Source organism: Mauremys mutica, chromosome 7 (assembly GCF_020497125.1).
Source record: "Mauremys mutica isolate MM-2020 ecotype Southern chromosome 7, ASM2049712v1, whole genome shotgun sequence".
NCBI lineage: Eukaryota > Metazoa > Chordata > Testudines > Geoemydidae > Mauremys > Mauremys mutica.
This window is the reverse complement of record NC_059078.1, coordinates 84909674-84928829: the sequence shown is the minus strand read 5'-3', so window position 1 is coordinate 84928829 and position 19156 is coordinate 84909674. Positions and strand designations below refer to the sequence as shown.

Sequence of the window (19156 nt, the reverse complement as noted above, 5' to 3'; positions counted from 1 at the left end):
CTCTTTGGCACTACCATGTCTGTCCTACACAGAGAAGCTCTAGGGCTAGCACTTGGCTATCTTTTCACATTCACTGAAATAAAATAAGGGAGAAGAGGAGCCACAATAAATGTTTCATAGCTTGAACCTGTAAATATTTCATGACATCTGTTGACAAATTTATAACTTTTATAAGACACCTTAAAGCTCTATACACAAATTCTTAACAGGAATAAAGTCAAATGACAATTTTAATAGACTTTAAAACAGAGTGTACGAGTATAAAACACTGGTTTGTATTTCAAAAGTTGCAGGAAGAGAGCCAGTCATTTTAAACAGTCTTCTACAAAACATATGCCAGTAGATTACATAAAAGACGCTATATACAATATAAAAGAGCAGAAAACAATCCTCACTGTAAAAATAATTTAAAACAAAATCTTTCCATTTAAAATATCTCCTATAGCACAAACTAATACATTGTGACATGCAAGTGAAAACTAAACATACTGCATTCTTTAATGTAGCCAAATGAAATCTGTCTTAAAATTTGGACCATGAGACGTCAACATTTTTTAGATGAACACAGAAGGCCATTCTTAATACATTTGAAAGTCTCTGAATTACTTAACAGATTTTATGTTTAAAGAACAGCTACTATATATATATATTCCTAAACATAATAAATATTAAAGCAAAGTATGAATAATCTACGTCTGTAGAGTTCTTTTGGGTCAGTGTTGCATGGAAGTGGTTTATAGAAAACAAATGCTTCACTTACTCCTATACTTTGCAATTTTACAAAATATTTAATTCTAAAAGCATGGAAACAAATCTGCAGTTGAAAAAAAATTGTGACATCCAGTTTTAAGGCAACCTAGCATTTGAAGATATACTGTAGGAGCCAATTTCAGTAGCTGCTTTGTTTTCTAGTACAAAAACACTGAACTAGTAGGTAATAAGGTATCATTCCCCAAACAGGAGACAGAACCTCCAAGAGGCATGCTTTCTGGTTGAGTTATGGTTAAACTGCATTTTACCAATTACTTTAGAAGTGTAAGCAGCTAATTGCCAACTTTTTGTGTAATAGAAAGGGGAGAAACAAGTTTAAATGATAAACACTCAAATATTTGGGAAAAGATCTTCCCCTCCTTACAATCTCCTGGAAGTAAGAGATTTACAAATTCATAATAGCTTGCATTTTAACATCTTGGCAGTTTATCAGAAAGGATTTATGCAAGCATTACTACACAGATAGACCTTTTATACATTAACTTGAAAAACTTCTGCAGGTAGAGGATCCAATTTGTTTCTTTAATAGAAACAAATATTTTCAAAGCATTTCTTATTGTCTTGTCATAGTTTTATGAGCCAATATAGACAATGCTTCATATCCACAGGAAATATCAGTCATCCTTCAAAAACGCTAATTAAGCATGATCCTCTTCATAGCACTTTATACAAGTCTCAGAAAGGCAAAAACATTTTCAAGTGCTCTCTGTCTTGTTTATTTGTAACTATCTACTGACACTGTCTCAAATATTCAAAGTAACAAAGCAAGAAGTAGCTGCCACAGAAAGTCTTGGAAAATGCCAGTGTTTAATGACAGATTATAAAAGAACGAAAGATATAGCAGAAGCACAAAGAGCTTATAAATAAACCAAACTGTTATAAACCACGAGGTGTAAAAATACCATTCTTTGGTCTAGATTAGCTGTTCCCTTTATATTAGTTTAACATTCCAATGGCTTTTTCAAAACTGTTTAAAAATAATATATGTGGAAATTCGTTAAGCAAAAATACTGCTTATATATACACACAACCACACACACAGATGCCTGATCACACAAATGAACTTAATAAAAGTGAACATAGTGACAATTGCTTAAAGATACTTAGTACCTTTTTTAAAATAAAAAAAATTAGTGTTGAATGCAGTTACAAAATTTTATTGAAAAAAAGTTTAAAAAAAAACTGTTTTAGTTGTTTATAAACATTACATCCGTATGGTTTCCTTGCTCTAAGTTCAGAAGTAAACATTCATTCCAACATGCCAAAGCTCCTAATGCTGGTGGAAAAGTTCCTGTAACCAGTCAATGATTACTTTACAATTTGTTTGATTGACGATCAATTCCTGCAGCTTCATTTATATAAGCTGGTTCACCAACTGCATCTTGAACAACTCCATCTTCCCCAAATCCAGTCTCCTCTTCTCTCTCTGGAGCATCCTCCTCCTCCATGCCATTATAGAATTCTTCAATCTCACTTTCATCTTCTACATCTAAGCTTGGACTATGACAAGAACCACTATCACTACTACTTCCACAAGAACTAGAAGATAGGACATCATCTTCAGAGTCCGAGTATACCTCAGCCCCATGGAAAATGTAGCGATTTGGTGGTAAAAATAAGTATTGAGTACCTGGAAATACATTTAATCAATGAAGAGTAATCTGCTTAATTGTTAAGTAAAAATAAACTATGCTGCAGCGCAAACTTTCTAACCACAAAACCTATTTCCAAATGTGCAATATTATGCAGAAATCTAACAAGAACAAGTTATAAGACCATTATAGTCCAGTATCCTGCATCCAGCAGTGACAAATACCAGATACTTCATAGGAAAGCAAGGCATTCCTTTCCTCCGTCTTCCCATAACATATACTTGTTAAATACAATTATGCATTACTGTAGAAGAAAAGGATAATGCTTTCCTAATTCCCACTTGTGATCAATTTCAGCCCTAAAGCATGAGGCTGAGTTACCCAAAACACTATTGATTTTCAAGGCTTTCAACATTAATATTCATGATCATCCAGTCTTTTTTTTTTTTTTTTTAAAAAGAACCAACCATCTCGCACACTTGCAGTAACAAATTCTACAGATAACGAAAGAAATGCTCGCTCTCTCTTTAAAATGTTGCATTATAAACTTACTACCCTTTCATTTCAATGCCTTTGTATTATTCATGACTATGCCCAAGATCTCTTCTCTCCATTCAGAGAAGATAGGCATATTTAGGAAATTTCTTAAATGATGTGTACTTTCTTATGTTTCAGACATCTTGTTTGCCAGCTTTCTATCTAATCTGTTTTAATCCGATTGAAGTTTCATATTCCTGTAGAGTGTGTTAATCTCATCAATTCTCTTGATTTGGTATACTGACCACCACTTCCATATTGACTCACTGGAGTACCTTTTCTCCACTCTGACAAGCAAGGATTAGAGTCTAAACTCTTTAAAATAAGGAGTGTTGGTTTTAATGAGGTAAAACATCATGTATGCATACTATACTGCATAATTTAAAAATAAAAGAAAAAGTTCACTAACACAAGAATGGCGGTGTGTTTATAGCCCAGCTTTTTTCATTACTTTCTTACACAAGCAGTTATCTCTCAGATCTATAGATGTTTTCCTAGACTCTTATGCATTATAAAAAAAAAGTTACAATAGCACAAAATCCGGACTGGGTCCCCATTATACTGGGTGATATACAAAGAGAGATAAAGACACAGTCTTTGCTGTGGAGAATTGATAACCTAAAAGCTTGTCAATTCCAATTCATTTTGTAACACTGAAATGGTAACCTCTATATATTTCATGTCACCAGAGCATTCAACGGGCTATGCAACAGAATTACCATAGAGATTTGCAGGAACTCCAAAGTTTCTTCAAACTATTACGACTAAAAATGAGTAGAATGAAGTGCTGGTATTAATATCTCACAGCATTACTATTACTGTGTGTAATTACAGTGACAGTTTGAGAAAATTAAATGTCACAAGATTTGCTTCCCACTCAATATCATGCTTTCATCACCCAAAATATTGCAATATAGCCCTTATGCTGAAATGTAAAACAAAACTTCTGTTCGATGTTTTTTATAATTTAGAGTGTGAAAGGATTAACAAATTAATATTTCACCAAAAGTAACTTCGGCAGAGCAATTAAACTTTGGTTTTTGATACTCTCCAACTCCCTGAATCTTACTTTCCCCCACAACACGCTTTAATAACTTAGTTGTTTATTTCATGTAGGAAAGAGGAGAAAGGATTCTTCAGTTTTTCTTCAGATTCTTTCCATGTCTCTAGTCAAATCGTGCATTTTTCATTGTCACTGCACATAGACTTATTGCTGCTTGCTTCTCTAAAATAGACTATATATATTGCTGAAGTGTCTCCTGAAACAATGTTCTCTACCGCCTCAAACAAATTAACATTTTAATGCTTTAAAATTCTTCAAGATCTCATATCCTACATAAGAAAATCAAGATGGTTACAGAATGTGAGTTTACACTTACCATCAAGCCGCTTGCTAATTTGTTCTTTTGCAAATCTGTTTGCCAAACATTTCCTCAATGTTTCAACAGATGAAGTTATTTCATTTTTCTCTTTATTTTCCTCCTTGTTAGCTCTATTATCCTTCATATGTTCTGAGTTCATTAGCTGGCCAGTAATACTTTCAGAGTTTTCTGAGCATGCTTGTACTTCTTGCAATTTATCCTCCATGCAATTCCCTTTAGATTCTGAGGGAGGATCATCATTTTCTGCCTTACCTTCAGTTGGATGCTCTGAAAGTACCACTAAAGGATCTGGTGGTGTCATTCTGTTTGGTGAACTAGAGTCTTCTGAAATTTTTAAAGGGGTAGGTGGTAACTCAGCTGAATGCATTTCAAGTTCCTTGTGCATTCGTGAGGGCTTTTCTGTTATTTCTGAAAGTTTTACTGAGTTATAGCAAAGTTTTGTATATTCACCACCTAGCCTTTGACATAATTCATTAATAATGACATCACAGTCTCCAAGAAGCTCCACATCAAAGTGTAGATGAGGCAAAGGTTCCCTATTAATTAAGATCTGAGGCACTTCATGGGGGATGGAACCTACACATAGAAAAGATCAGTCACCACAAAACTTTAAAAATACTTATTTTTCTGGTAAAGGTAAAATTATTTAACAGCAGTTAGAATGCACTAACATTACTGATGAAACAAAAGTTTGTTAGTTGGAATTCTCCAAGTTCTCTACATATACCCACTTATGAGACACCAAAACAAAGAAGTCTGAGAAGTAAACAATTAGCTTAAAGTCTAGTCAATTAAAAAATAGTAATTTCAGATACTATACCTGCCGTTAGTTTACCAATTTTGTGGCTTTATAGTCATTGTGAAGTTGCACCTTATATGATTTTATGAAAATATGCTAATGAGTGACTATAATGTAAGTAGAATATGCTTCATGCAAAAGGTCTCTTCTAAGGTATCATTACAAAGCTTATAATCCACTGAGTGTAGTCATCCTATTTGTATGTATGTATCATTCTTGTATCTGAAACTAGAAATATGAAATATAACTCTGAGGTCTTATTGTAATTATGCAAAGTGTGGGCCATTAATGGTGGTTTGGAATTTTGATGGCTCCCATTAATCAGGACAATTGACTGTAGATGGCTCTGTTTATTTGTAAGTCTTCCTGTATACCTGTATGTTGGCAAGTGGGTAATGAAGTCTTACAGTGACATGATCATGTCACCTGAACTGGAATCCATCTTTAACCTGGTGCTTTTCCATTTAGAAGGAGGGGTGGGAACCCAGAAAGGAACAAAAGGATTCCCGCCTTGTGCAAAAGATATATAAGGGAGTGGAACACAACAAAGGGGGCTGCAGTCATGAGAAATCCCCTAGCTACCACCTGAGCTGGAACAAGGACTGTACCAGGGGAAAGAATTGTGTCCAGACTCGGAAGGCATCCAGTCTGTGATAGAAGCTTATTGAAACATCTCTGAGGGTGAGATTTTATCTGTATTAGGCTTAGACTTGCGTGTTTTGTTTTATTTTGCTTGGTAATTCACTTTGTTCTGTCCATTATTACTTGGAACCACTTAAATCCTACTTTTTGTATTTCATAAAATCACCTTTTACTTATTAATTAACCCAGAGTGTGCATTAATACCAGGGGGGAGGGAGGAGCACAAAGAGCTGTGCATATCTATCATTGTGATAGAGGGTGAACAATTTATGAATTTATCCTGTATAAGCTTTATACAGGGTAAAACGGATTTATTTGGGGTTTGGACCCTATTGGAAGCTGGGTACCTGAGTGTTGGAGACAGGAACACTTCTTAAGCTATTTTCAGTTAAGCCTGCAGCTTTCAGGGGACGTGGTTCAAACCTGGGTCTGTGTTTGTAGCAGGCAAGAGTGTCTGGCTCAAACCAGGCAAGGCACTTAAGTTCCAAGCTGCCAGGGAAAACGGGCTTAGAGGTAGTTTTAGCACATCAGGTGGCAGTTCCCAAGGGGGTTTCTGTGATCCAACCCGTCACAGTTATTTCCTTTTATTTTTTAAACAAGTGTTCCTCTATTCTGTTACTATGTAAAAAACCTATGGAAACAGAAGAAACTGATTACAATGAAACAAGTTACTATCAAATGATCAAAGTAAACAAACAGACTTCTCTAATCTCTTGGAAAAGTTACAGTAATTTTATGAATTACTTGCAACAATGCAAAAAATTTTCAGATAGAAATGTGACTTTCAGTTAATGATATCCCTTTGACTAGACCAAAATGAATGTTCTGAGACTACAAACCACATTGCATGCAAAGGATTGCTTAACCTGCCTGCCTTTTCATATTTGGAACAAAAAACTTGCTGATCCATCTTTGGTTCTTCAGATAGCTGACTAAAGACATCCAACTTTATCCAAGGATGAAGTAAGGAGAGAAATGATCTGTGAAGTAAAACTTTTCTCTACGGTCATAATTTCATGCTCCCCATTCAGTCTAAATGACAACTTATCTATGGAGGAAAGAAGTCCCACAGATAAAACAAAAACAGACACTATAACAATGAACAACTGACCAGCAATTGTTCTGAACTAACATTTTTTAACTTGATATGGCGTTCGTACAAATTTGTGAAGAGATACTAAAAAAGAGACGCTATTGGTAAACCCAGTGTACACCAGGCAAATAAACCATTCCTGACAATGATTTTCAGTACTTTCTGAAACTGTGATGGGGCTAGTTTTGTCCAGTCTACGCCAACACATAAAACAGTTTTCCACACCAGTTCTGGGGACTCAAGGATACTAAAAAACTTCTAAACAACCACCATACACATTATCTAGTTTTGCACAGTGTTTAAAAACAAAGGCTTGAAAATAAAGATTACATTTAAAGAGGACCTTGAAAAATATATTGTCTTTTTCCCCAAGCCAGCCCTCCCTATTAAACCTTTGAGAGATTAAAAAAAAAAAAATTATGACCCAAGTGCAAGGGGAGAGGAAACATTTGTGAGAAGCAAAGATGGAGAACTAAAACATACAATGAAGTCAGACAAACCAACCATTAAGTATTTTTGTGAAGAAATTTAAAATTTTAGATTTTTGTTGCTTTGATACATTCCTTGTCACTTGTTTAAAAAAATAAATAAATTTAGATTTGTTTCGTCCCTCTTATCAGATTTGTATAGGCAGCTTTCCCTAATTATATGCTTGAATTAGAAAAAAAAGATAATCAGCCCAGCTTCCACATTAAACCAAAACCAAGGAAGATCTCAAATATTGTTGGGATTGTGTGGAACGGAAGTTAGATGATGTGCATTACCTTACATTTTAAAATTTGTCTTCACCAGAAACTTTTGCATCAGAATGCTCTCTCTGTTATTCCCCAAAATTATTAGTTATAGCCACTTACTTGGAATCAGTGCTACTGGTCTTACTTTCAGTGAAGACCCAATAACAATAAGGAGATCAACTTCATCTTTGTCATACTTCATGGCCCTATGGAACTGCTCAGGTAAGTTTTCTCCAAAGAACACTATCTCTGGCTTCATGATGGCAAGTGGTTCATCAGGTGGACACCTGGGACATCTTGGAACAACCTGCATTATAACATTTTATTAATATCGTGGATCCAACTTTTTAAAGACAAAATTTCAAGTTTGAACAATTCATCATTTATTGTCAAAATGTATGCAACCCAAATTCTGCTGCTCTGCACGCACAGTAGCATGTGAGTGACAGGGTAGTACTCGTCAGGTAGGAGGGCTCACGTTGAGCTTTCAGGTAATTTTAAATCAAAGGAAGTACCTAAGAAAATATAACCCACAATCTTTATTTGGCAACTTCTTTACTTAAGTCCAGAACTTAATCCAACATGGGTTTAGTCTACTACTACCCAGCACTAGCTAAATATATTACCATCAAGCAGAATGTATATTAATATTGTTCTGCCTAAACAAGAGTTATTAGCTGCCAATTCCTGGAAGATGTCCCAGTATAAAGCAGCCTTCCCAACCAAAGTGTATACTGTAATAGTTTTACATTTATATAACCTTTCATCCTGAAGATTTCACAAATTACATGCATATAGCACCAATGAACTCTAGCAGATAGCCAATTATGCACATGCTGCATAATAGCACAGGAAAGATAAATTTTGCATTTTGACACCAGGGTAGACTCCCACCATAAGTTTTCCACTCCTGCACAGGACAAAAAAATGCTGATGACTGGAAACTAATTCTTTGAGAGGGTTGTCTCTATATCTACACTTATGTAATGCCCACTCCCCTGCAGCCATTGAGCTTTGGGAGCCTTCTGGAAAGCAGTGCCTGTTAAGGATGCATAAATATCCTCTCTCTCAGCTCTGAATGTTCGGAATTGAGTTTATAGAAGGCTGATGCAGCCCTATCTGCCTCAGTTCCTTCTGCTAAACTACAGAGTGCTAAGACTTGAATTTAGGAGAAGAGGGGAAGGAGGGTCAGGAGTGTGAATATACAGAGGCAACACTCTCAAAGAACTACTTACTGCTGAATAATCTTTCTTTGAGGTGGCTGCTGCAGGTTCCCATTTGTAGTCTTGCACGCAGTACAACTCCTAGGAAGGAGGGCTGAGGTGTTCTCATTAAACAAAGACTGCAGAACTGCCCTCCCATAGCAAGCATTAGATCTCAATGGCAGATCAAGAGACTAGTGCTGCATAAAGGTGTGAAGAGATCTCCAGGCAGCATCTGCAGACACTTAAGCCAAAAACTTTCTGAGAGCCAATCTGAAAGCTATATGGAAAAAAGACATCTTTTAAGTAAAGAACCATGAACTAGTACTGTGGGTGAGAGGCAGAAATAATGGAAGCCAGTGTCAGTATGCGGAACTTGAATTTTCTGATTAAGCTGGTTGGTTTCTGGAGATCCACAATAGGACAAAAGCCATCTCTGAAAAACCAAAAATAGATGTTTTCCCCTTTGTATTGAGGCACTTTCTCCGCAATTCCAGTCTTTACACAAGGAATCCACTCCTGCTCTGAGCAGATTCTCACAAGAGGGATCCCAGAGAAGCGAGATGGCATGAGGGCTGAAAGATGGTATGGAGTGAAGTTGGATCACACATCCAAACTAAATGATCTCTAGTATCCCATGCCAAAGGGAAATTAACCAAGTGCTCCCCAAAGGGGTCAGAGGAGGAGGATGAAGTTGAAACTTGCTCTGGGCTCTCACAGAAAACTTCAGATCTGATGTACTGCTGATAAAGACGACGACAGAGCATTTAGCTGTTCTCTGCCTCCTTCTGTTGATGCCAATAATGGCTCTCTGGAACTGCGGTTGGAAACTTAAGGATGTGTAAGGTAAAGTCTTCTGTATAAGATGGAAAATGACATGGAGGCATTCCCTCTTTTAATCTAGATTAAGGAGTCTCAGAGACCAAGTAATAGTATCCACCATTTTCTCGAGATCTCATTCATCTTAAGGCTAAAAAGCCCATTCACATAGGCCTGAATCTCAGACAAAAGGCTCAATGACTTGTGACAAAAATATTCTCTCAGTGAAACAGCTGATGCCACTATCCAGTCCAAAGTGTCTGAAGCAATATAAGTAACCATGCTTCAGTGTTATACATCTTCCAGTTACAAACTTCTCTGCTAATTCTCAGGAAGATGATTATTAAGAGGGAGCATCTGTTTCAAAAGCTGACATTTGATACTGAGAAGTTAAAGCTAGAAGAGACAGCTGGTCACTCAAATTCCCAGGGTACCTCAGAGTAAACTTCTCCATACACCCATCCCCCCAAATTATTCCTGCTGGCATCCTTGCTGTTCGGAAGGAAGGTCCAACCTGACTTGGAGCTTTTCACTGGCCCTTGACATTACTCATCTTATCCCTGGTTCATTGATAAAGAAAAATTCCTTTTTTTAAGAATGTACAAAAGTTGGTGCATCTTTTTCTGGACTTATTTCTAATTCTAGAACCTCTGCCACATGTCCTACTAACTCTTGAAATGGCCTGAAGTAATTAGAAGTAAAACAGAAATGATGTCCTCAGGAGAAGTTGAAGAGAAAACTATATCTTCTTGCTCAAGAGTTCATTCCAGGTCTATAGCCCCTTCTTCCTCTTATCCAGATAAGGTGGCCATGGATACTGGCCAGCAAAGAACACAATGCCACTGAGGCAGAGAAGCAGGGGCAGAAGAATGAAGTAAAGCAGCAGAATTAAGAGATCTTTTACAATCCTATCATAGGTTAAAAGGAGGTCTGTGATGATAAGAAGCTGTCTGGAATTTTCATTTCCTTTCCGAACATCCCCTTTTGATTTAGAATCAAGTCTGGCTGGAGAAAGAGCAAGGCTAAAAAACGTCAAAATTTCTGTGAAGAATTAAAGGGCTTAGGAAACTGGCAACTTCCAAGTTTGTATCTAACAGGAAGCTGGAATGAGGGGAAAAGAAGAGTGGAAACAGTCTTCTATAAGGACTTAGTACTGAAAGCTATTTATCTGAAGGAATGGGGAGGGAAGTCCTTGTTAGAGGCAAAGGGGCTGCTGAAGTAGAGAACCACCTGGGGTTTCTGAGCTAGGTGAGAGTTTCCTCTATGGAGGGAGCCATTAACTGGACCCTAAAACAAACACTTTGGAGAGGCAGTGGAGAATTAAGATACAGAAGCAGACAGGATTAGGGACTGGAGATATTGTTCCTCCTTGGGAAGATGCCTGCTATTGGAGCAGTCTGAAGAATGGCGGGGTAAAACCAAATTTTGGGCATTTTCTTTTCCTCTGATTGACCTATTCCTTGCTCTCGGAAGCCATGTTCAGCAGTGGACACATTAAACTGCAATAGAAAACACCCCCCCCCCCCCCCCAACTGTCTGGGATTATTTAAAAAGTCAGGTCCTGACACAGGAAGATAGTCCTAATTGGCTCCAAATAGTCTTACTGCACTGCTGCAGATAGAAGGAACTGCAAGGGCATGGAGGTGAGCCAGAAAGAGAAGCCCTTTTGATCTTACTGCTAGGCACTGCACTTCTAAACATGCATAAAATTCCCATGCAAAGAAAATGCCTGTCTTCCCTAAAGTTTTCTAGGACACTATCTACCAGAACTACTGCTAGAGTACATGATGTTGCAGGGAGGGAAGTGGTGGCAATAGCTAAAATACTAATAATCCTGACTGGACAGAATAGGGAGAGCCCAAAGAGAAGTCTCTGTTTTTCTGGTACAAAGGCAGAAGACAAGGCTCTGCGTATCAGTGCAGTGATCCAAGTGTGTCAGCAGAAGGAGAGCTGGCAACTAACAAACAAAGCCATAAGAAGCCTCAGTGATGTCAGATTCAAAGTTGAAAACTCACAGGTTGAGAGCTGAGGGAGGAACAGGTACCCAGGCAGGAGAAATGGTGCTTATATATAACATTCCTAATAGCAATACAAATCAGATTTTATTCATAGGCATTATTGAACACTTCAAATATTACAAATAACCCTCAGTGCTGCAGTCACCTCAAAAAGGTCGGTCACATATCAACTATAGTTCTATTTTTCAATTTAAACTTTACAGTAAACCTCTTATTTTTCAAATAACCTTCTTCCTCTTATACCATTATATTTGAGACTGAGTTTGAATGTTGATGGTCCTTTGTTTTAGTTTCTCATTGAAAAGAGCAACTGTGGATATGCTAAGCATTTGTTGGAGAACCATCTGAGAAGTGGCCTCTCACTAGACAGGCAGACCCACCTCCTAGACTACGACTCCACTTGTGTAAACAAGTTCTTTTCCCCTCCCAGATCCTCCTGGCCAGCTAAGCACCTTCTTAGAAACCCCTCTGCTCCTTGAAGGGGAGGGGATAAAGAGTGGGGCTGGGGGTAAGGTCTGTCCAATATAGTATTGCTCTACATTAGGAATAGTAGGAACTACTTAGCCTAAATCTGGAGCATGTCACACAAAACAGAGGGCTAGAGAGATATGACAATAGCTTCAAACAAGCCTTTGAAAATGTGTGTCAAAGGGCCAATTTGATTCCCCATTTTTTTAACAAAGGACGCAAGAACAGCTTTGTAATTTTATCAACTTTCCTTACATACGTCATGTGCTGTTTATCAAATTTTACCCAGACTGAACAAAACTTTCTTGGAACATTTAAAGGAACAGGGCCGGCTCCAGGCACTAGTGCAGCAAGCAGGTGCTTGGGGCGGCCAATGGAGAGGGGTGGCACTTCCGGCTTTTCGGCGGCGGGTCGCTCTCTCCCTCTCGGAGGGAAGGACCTGCTGCCGAATTGCCACTGAAGAACGACGCGGCGGCTGTAGAACTGCCACCAAAGTGCAGCCAATTGGGGCTCCCCCTTGGGGCGGCAAAAACGCTGGAGCCGGCCCTGTAAAGGAACACTCAGGTTAAAAATATGTGAAGAGTTCCTTACCTGAATTACTATCATCTTACATTAATAAAACCAAAAGTGTTAAATCCACTTTATTTTTTAACCATTTGTATTATGTTCAATTAATTATGCAGTGAAACTAGATAGTGAAATTAATTAGAAATTTATCTGGTTCCCATAGAATAGTATTTGGATTGCAAGTACTGCAGGAAAATCTTGACATATAAATGTAAGCGTTTTGAATTTAATGAAACATTTCAGGTGCACATTTAATACATATATTTAAAAAGCAGAAGCTGACAATTGTCCTTGAAGTAATTGGGGATGTTTCTGTAATAACTTCTTGAAAGATATGACCAGTTAAGTATTTTTTTTTTACCTGATTAAAAATGTCTCCTCGAACAGCTTCACAGTCAACTTTGTATTTACAGATGAGGCAGGAAGCTGTTGCAAAGGAACCTGAAAAAAAAAAAGTATGGGTGAAGGTGGTGTGTGTTAAACTATGCAATAGTGACAATTTGACAAGAACATCATATGGTCTTAAATGAGGACTTGCATGTGGAACGATGCTAAAAAGGCCTAACAAAGTTCACTAATGTCACACACAAAAAAGTCAGTTAACTGAACTGAAAGATGGAAACACTTATTTGGTAATATACCTTCTGAGACAAACCCCCAATTTGAGGAATTTGGGCTATGCCTCTCTTCCTATAAAGACCAAGAGCAGTTCAGGCTTGGTCACGTTATGCCCCTTCCACTCTGGTGTCAGGTGAGTATTTCCAAAGTGTTAGGGGAAAAACACTAATTTTTTAGTAGATGAGAATATAACTTAATACTACTACTTTATTTAAGCAGAGCTAACTATATACAGGAAACCTGAAGATGCGTTCATACAGATAGTTGGAGAATTTCTTGTAGTTCAGACTAAGGTATGTGCACAAGGATTAGTTTCTGAAAAGTAATCAGGAAACTAGTTTTCCATTTTGAATCTCTTTTTTCTAAACAGAAATACTTGGGATGCAGCAGTCAGTAAGGAGAATAAAGTGTTCAATTTCCTCGCAAAGTAGTAGTTATAAATAGGGGCCTACCAAATTCATGGCTGTGAAAAAACACGTCACGGACTGTGAAATCTGGTCTTTTGTATCCTTTTACTCTATACTATACAGATTTCATGGGGGAAACCAACATTTCTCAAAGTGGGGATCCCAACCCAAAAGGAGGCTGTGGTGGGTTGCAAGGGGAGCTATGGTATTGCCATCCTTACTTGTGGCCCAGATCCTCAGCTGGTCTAAACTGACGTGGCCCCATTGTCTTTGCTGGAGCTACATCAATTTACACCAGTTGAAGATACAAGCCAACGTTCAACTTCATTGAAAAATTCTACTGCAGTATATTTCAACTACACTTCACGCATTTAGCACATGCCATGCTTTTCCTTATACCTGTTGGCACTTTGGGTAGAATGAAGGAAGAATAACACTTCCTTTTACAACTCACAGAAATCAATCTTGATTATGAGTCTTACTGCATTCAAAAGATTTCTGAGACTCTTCTTGTCATCCTAATTGTGGCCTACAAGCTTGTCTTTATGAAAAGGAAATACAGAGAATTGGATTCCATAGGTTCAAATGTATGGGTTGTGAGAGCTTATAATACAGAAGGGCAGATATACCTAACTGCTGATTTGGGTAGGCATGGTGGTCTAGGAACATAAGTAATCTACCAGACTTTTGTGAACCCATGTTTACAACACTGGGTTGCAAGATGTTTGAGGACCAACTCTAGACCTTGTAAGAAGTAAAATGCTTAGTTTTGTGATGTTTTTACCTTGACACTAGTATGAAAACTTTCTCCAAACTCTTCCATAGGTCAAAGGGGTGGAAAGCTTGAATGAGTGTAGGAGAGATTATTTTGAACAGGTATCCCATCTTGTTTTGAACTTTGCCAGGCTGTCAGGTTCCAGTAGTGGTTTCTGGGACAGAAGATCCTGTTTTCTTGGAAGATGAAGTGGGAGTGTGCCAGCTATATTATGTCCAACTACCACAGTTTTCTTGGCCAGTTGGAGGTGGACAGTAACTATTACTGCTGCCTCCATTTTCTGAATCACTCTTCATAGTACAAGGAGGATGCAGTGGGAGGGGAAAAGGCATATAGTGATCTTTAGTCTGCTTCCCTGTTCTAGTTCCCTTCCCTTTGTGTTGACTGGGTGCAATAAGATCCACTTCAACATGACCTAGTTCCCTGGGTATCAGATGGAGTATTTCCTCTGGAGGAAAGATGGGCATGTGTCCTCTTTTCTTATATGTTTTGGTCTTAGCCTTCTTGGGAGCAAGGCCGAATGTTTAACTCCAGCACTCCTCATATGATAAAAAGCAGGAGTGCAAATGCAATGTAATATCCCCAGGAGAACCAAAATCTTCCTCTTAGATAGTCTGGCATCCTTTCTATTCTTACTCTCCTTGCCAAGTGACTCAGTTAAGAAGCTGAAACATTTCCCTTTACAGCTTACTAGCGAATCAGGGGGATTTTTGGACATACTCCTGCAGTTTTTTTTATTGGCAAGCATGGGTCATTCAGTTTACTGAATCCTGACAGCTAAAGAGAGCTGCCCTCGTAAAAGTGCTTATAGTAGTACTGGTGCAGGGGAGAAAGCACAGATCCCAAGCAGCCATCCAGATTCTCAGCCCCTTCCTCCAGCAGAGAAGGGTCTGGGAAATGGGAACTACTGTGGCACACCTCATGGTTCTTGAGCATCTTGATGAAGGCAGAGCACCTTTTTTGCAACTAGTTTCCTTGATCCACCATAAGAAGGGAGGGTGGAACAAGTACAGGCAAATGTTTGTCAGGGGATCTGAGAGGAACAATGCCCTTGAAATTTCTGCCACTTAAGGAAGAGAAGAGTAGGGGAAATTCTTGCCACCCGCTCCTCCAAACTTTAGCTTTAGAAGTTCAGACTGCAATATATAGTACTGAACTTTTATTTTGTTTGCACTAGCAAAGTCTATCTGGCTGGAGGACAGAATCTTTATGGAGGAGTCTGAACTGCCACTTTTGTTGGAGGAGAGGCATAACCCTACTGTCTCAGACTGGGAGAAAGACCAGGATCTGGAAACTGTTTGTAATTTATGTATGACCTCAAGAAAGAGTAAAGGGGCTCACGGCCTTTATTAGAAATTGAGCTGTTCCTTTATTTAAAAAAAAAAAAAAAATCCTGAAAATATACTGAATAAGTGAATATGGACAGTATTTAAAAAAATGTGAGGTTGAAGTGGTCTGACTTTGTGCACGCTTACTAACAGAATAAGAAACAGTACCAGGGAGTACAGGAGATAATTAATACCAGCAGAGTGAAAAGCAAATCCAGAGAAACATGATTTTCCCATCTGACATCTAAAGTGGATTCAGATTCTTCCACCAACACATTACACACATCGTGGGAGAAGCCCCTATGAGCAAAAATTCTGCTGAGGAGATAGAGATTAAGGTTATGGTGTCAGAAGACTGCTTTAATTTCTCTTCTGCTAAGGGAAGTGAGGTAAGGAATTCACACATTAACTTCCATTGGCAGAGATCCTGACAGCAATTTACAGCTGTTCCCTCCTTAGATCCTGCCTTCCCTTTGGATTCTGCTTGCAGCAGATATAGCAGCTGACCTTCCTAAAAGCGAATCTCCAATGAGAAACCAGGGGCCAGGGTGGTGCAGAGAGATGCAATTTAAACCTCCATGTGGCAGCTTGAGTGAATCTAACCTGTGAAGTTAGAATCCATTACACAGCTTTCCCTCCCCAGTTTTGGTGGGTGTGATAGAGTACAGTGAATAGGTAGAAAAGAAATAGGTTTCCTCTTTACCAAAATTCAAACTGGATATTAGTTTATTCACTTCTACAACCTATGGCACATGTATAAATGATAATTTACCAGTAGGTTTTAGTCAAATATTTAGTGCAAAATATTTTCAAATAGAAAACAGTGAAAAGAAAAGAGTAGGAGATTAAATCTTTAAATTAACATTCACTATTTTATCTGTTTAAACAATGAAAAGTTGCTGTATTTTTTTCCTTAACGTTGATTTGAATATTTCAGATGCCTAACTGTTTTTGATGAAGATGCACATCTGGGTTTAGCTGGTAAGTGAAAGATCCCTACAGTTTCCCCACTGTTTTTTGTCCCAAAAAGTTTTCATCCATCTTTTTTGGGCTTAGTAATTTTTAACTGCCACTTTTCCCCTGCTAAGAGATTTAAAAAACGAAAAGCTGTATGTATTTTTCTTAGCAAATAGTCCAGGGTTTTAATAAAAAGGGGTGGGGGGAGAGATTGTATACATCTTATGAAACAGAATATAAAATGGTACTGGCTACAGCTCAAAATTATAGATCTTATGTTTAAGGTTTCATTTTTCTTCCAGACATTTGGCTCTGTTTTTCAGAATTATGCCTTCTAGTAACTATGATTTTTTTATTCAAGATTTTACGATGCAGAACCATCCACGCTAGAAGAGACCATATAATACTTATCTTACCATTTAGGGAAGCCACACAGGACACACCATCAGTTTTATGGTTCACCATTTTGTTGTTGTTTATAACCCCTTACGACGGCCTTGTGTATTTTTACTTTGTATTTTTAATACAGATTTAGCCACTATATTTATTGTTCAAGCTAGGCTTGTAGTACGACAGACAAGTTAATCATATAATTCAGCTCTTTTCTCACAACCATAACTTTGCCCTGTAGTGTCACAATGAAGAAACCCCTCACTCCCCCAAGAACTCAGCATCTTTAAAAATCAGTTTAATCCAATATGGGACTACAAACACTAAAACGCCTTTAACATAATCATATGGGCATTACAGTATGGAGTCATTACAGGGCAGTGCTAAGATAGTGTGGGTGAATCAACTAAGCATTTCAATACTTTAACATAGTTGGATTTCTTTTAAGTTTAAACTTTACTCTGGATTTCCTGAGTTTCACACGTGGTTTTGGGATAATTGCAACACCTAATGTACTACTTCAAGTAGCAAAGGAAAATATTCTGAGCGATTCATAAAAGATATAATACAAGTAATGTACATTTCTAGAAAAATGCAGTAGTTTTAAAGTTTCACTGACCATGACACTGAATTATCCTTTGGATTCCTGCAACCTGTTCCAGTGTGTCAATGTTCTGAGTATAGTTGCGAAGTAGTTTTCCTTCTTTGTCCATCAAAGCTATGAACTTATGACAGAGAGATGGTTGGAACTGTCCAGGATATATTTCCTGCAGAATTGAGAATTACATTAGGATGTGTAAATAAATGCTAGAGCAACATTTTCAGTTCCTGATCCAGCATCATATAGAAAGATATACAATAAACCATTGCAAGCACGGAGACTCCTCTTATTTGGAGAGCAAAATATCAGTGCCAGTTAGTTGAGCAGTTATTGTAATTATTCTCTTCCCATGGTCCCATTTCTTTCAAATCCAACCCTTATTTCAATTGCTGCATTTTGACCATTGTTCACTACTGCAAGGTTTCTGCTAAAATCTGGAATACTAGTTTCTGATACAAACCAAAAGGAGATTTTTTGTTTTGTTTTTTTGAAAAATTATGAACAAGGGAAAAACATGGTTTTTTAAATGTAATGTAACCTTCACGATAGCATTTGCTACCACAAATGCTATCAGCTTGTTTAAGTATCAGAACTCTGACAAAAAATTTGATAAGGAAACTGGAGTTGAATCTTAGGCTTGGGACAAACAATAGTTCTGACACATCAGTAATGTGAATGAGAAAAAAATCTATCAGTCATTCTTGAAAAATTAATACCAGGAAAGCAACAGCTATCTGCTGGATATTGAGTGGGTTTGTGGAGCTTCCTTCTATAAAAAATACAGAATATCAGCATCCTGCTCTCAACTTGTATTCATTCTTTAGTTTTGCCATATGCCTCTAAGTCACTGTAACTCTGGAAAGCAGGAAGCTGCCTTAGTTGCAACAGCTTCTCAAGATCTTTAAAATGCTTAATCTATTTAAGTTATTTCAAATTCTATTCAACCACTATCACTGCTGAATTGGAATGGAGCCTGTAATCTTGAAATAGTAAATACAGTGTAAAATTCTTCAAGACCAAGCATTTACAGGTGAAGAAACCAAGAAAGCTATTTTCTATTTATATCATTCCTATGAAAATAGCTTTTTATAATGCATGTAACTATAAAGTTTGACTCTTAGGTTAAGCTCTGTCTCCTAAAATCTCTTATCTTGAAGGACAGGATAGATCATAGCTCAGTTGTTTGAGCATTGGCCTACTAAACCCAGGGTTGTGAGTTCAATCCTTGAGGGATTTAGGGCAAAAATGTGTCTGGGGTTTGGTCCTACTTTGAGTAGGGGGTTGGACTTGATGATCTCCTGAGGTCCCTTCCAATCCTGATATTCTATTCTATGAAAAATCTTTGCACACATCTAGAAAATAATAAGGTGATAAGTGTAACAGTCAGCGTGGATTTGTCAAGAACAAATCATGTCAAACCAACCTGATAGCCTTCTTTGGCAGAGTAACAAGCCTT

At 37.8% G+C, this 19156-nt stretch overlaps 1 protein-coding gene across 1 annotated transcript in view; it reads right to left on the bottom strand.

Annotated features, from left to right (window-relative positions):
• Positions 1-253: 253 nt before the first annotated feature.
• Positions 254-19156, bottom strand: part of SIRT1 (sirtuin 1) — a 28625-nt gene continuing 9722 nt past the window's right edge. Inside the window, exons 5-9 of the mRNA XM_045023051.1 lie at positions 17719-17866; positions 12986-13065; positions 7671-7857; positions 4280-4858; positions 254-2401 (exon numbers count right to left, since the gene is read on the bottom strand). Of these exons, the coding sequence (XP_044878986.1) occupies positions 2085-2401; positions 4280-4858; positions 7671-7857; positions 12986-13065; positions 17719-17866 (1311 nt within the window). The 3' untranslated portion in view covers positions 254-2084. The remainder of the gene's footprint in view (positions 2402-4279; positions 4859-7670; positions 7858-12985; positions 13066-17718; positions 17867-19156) is intronic.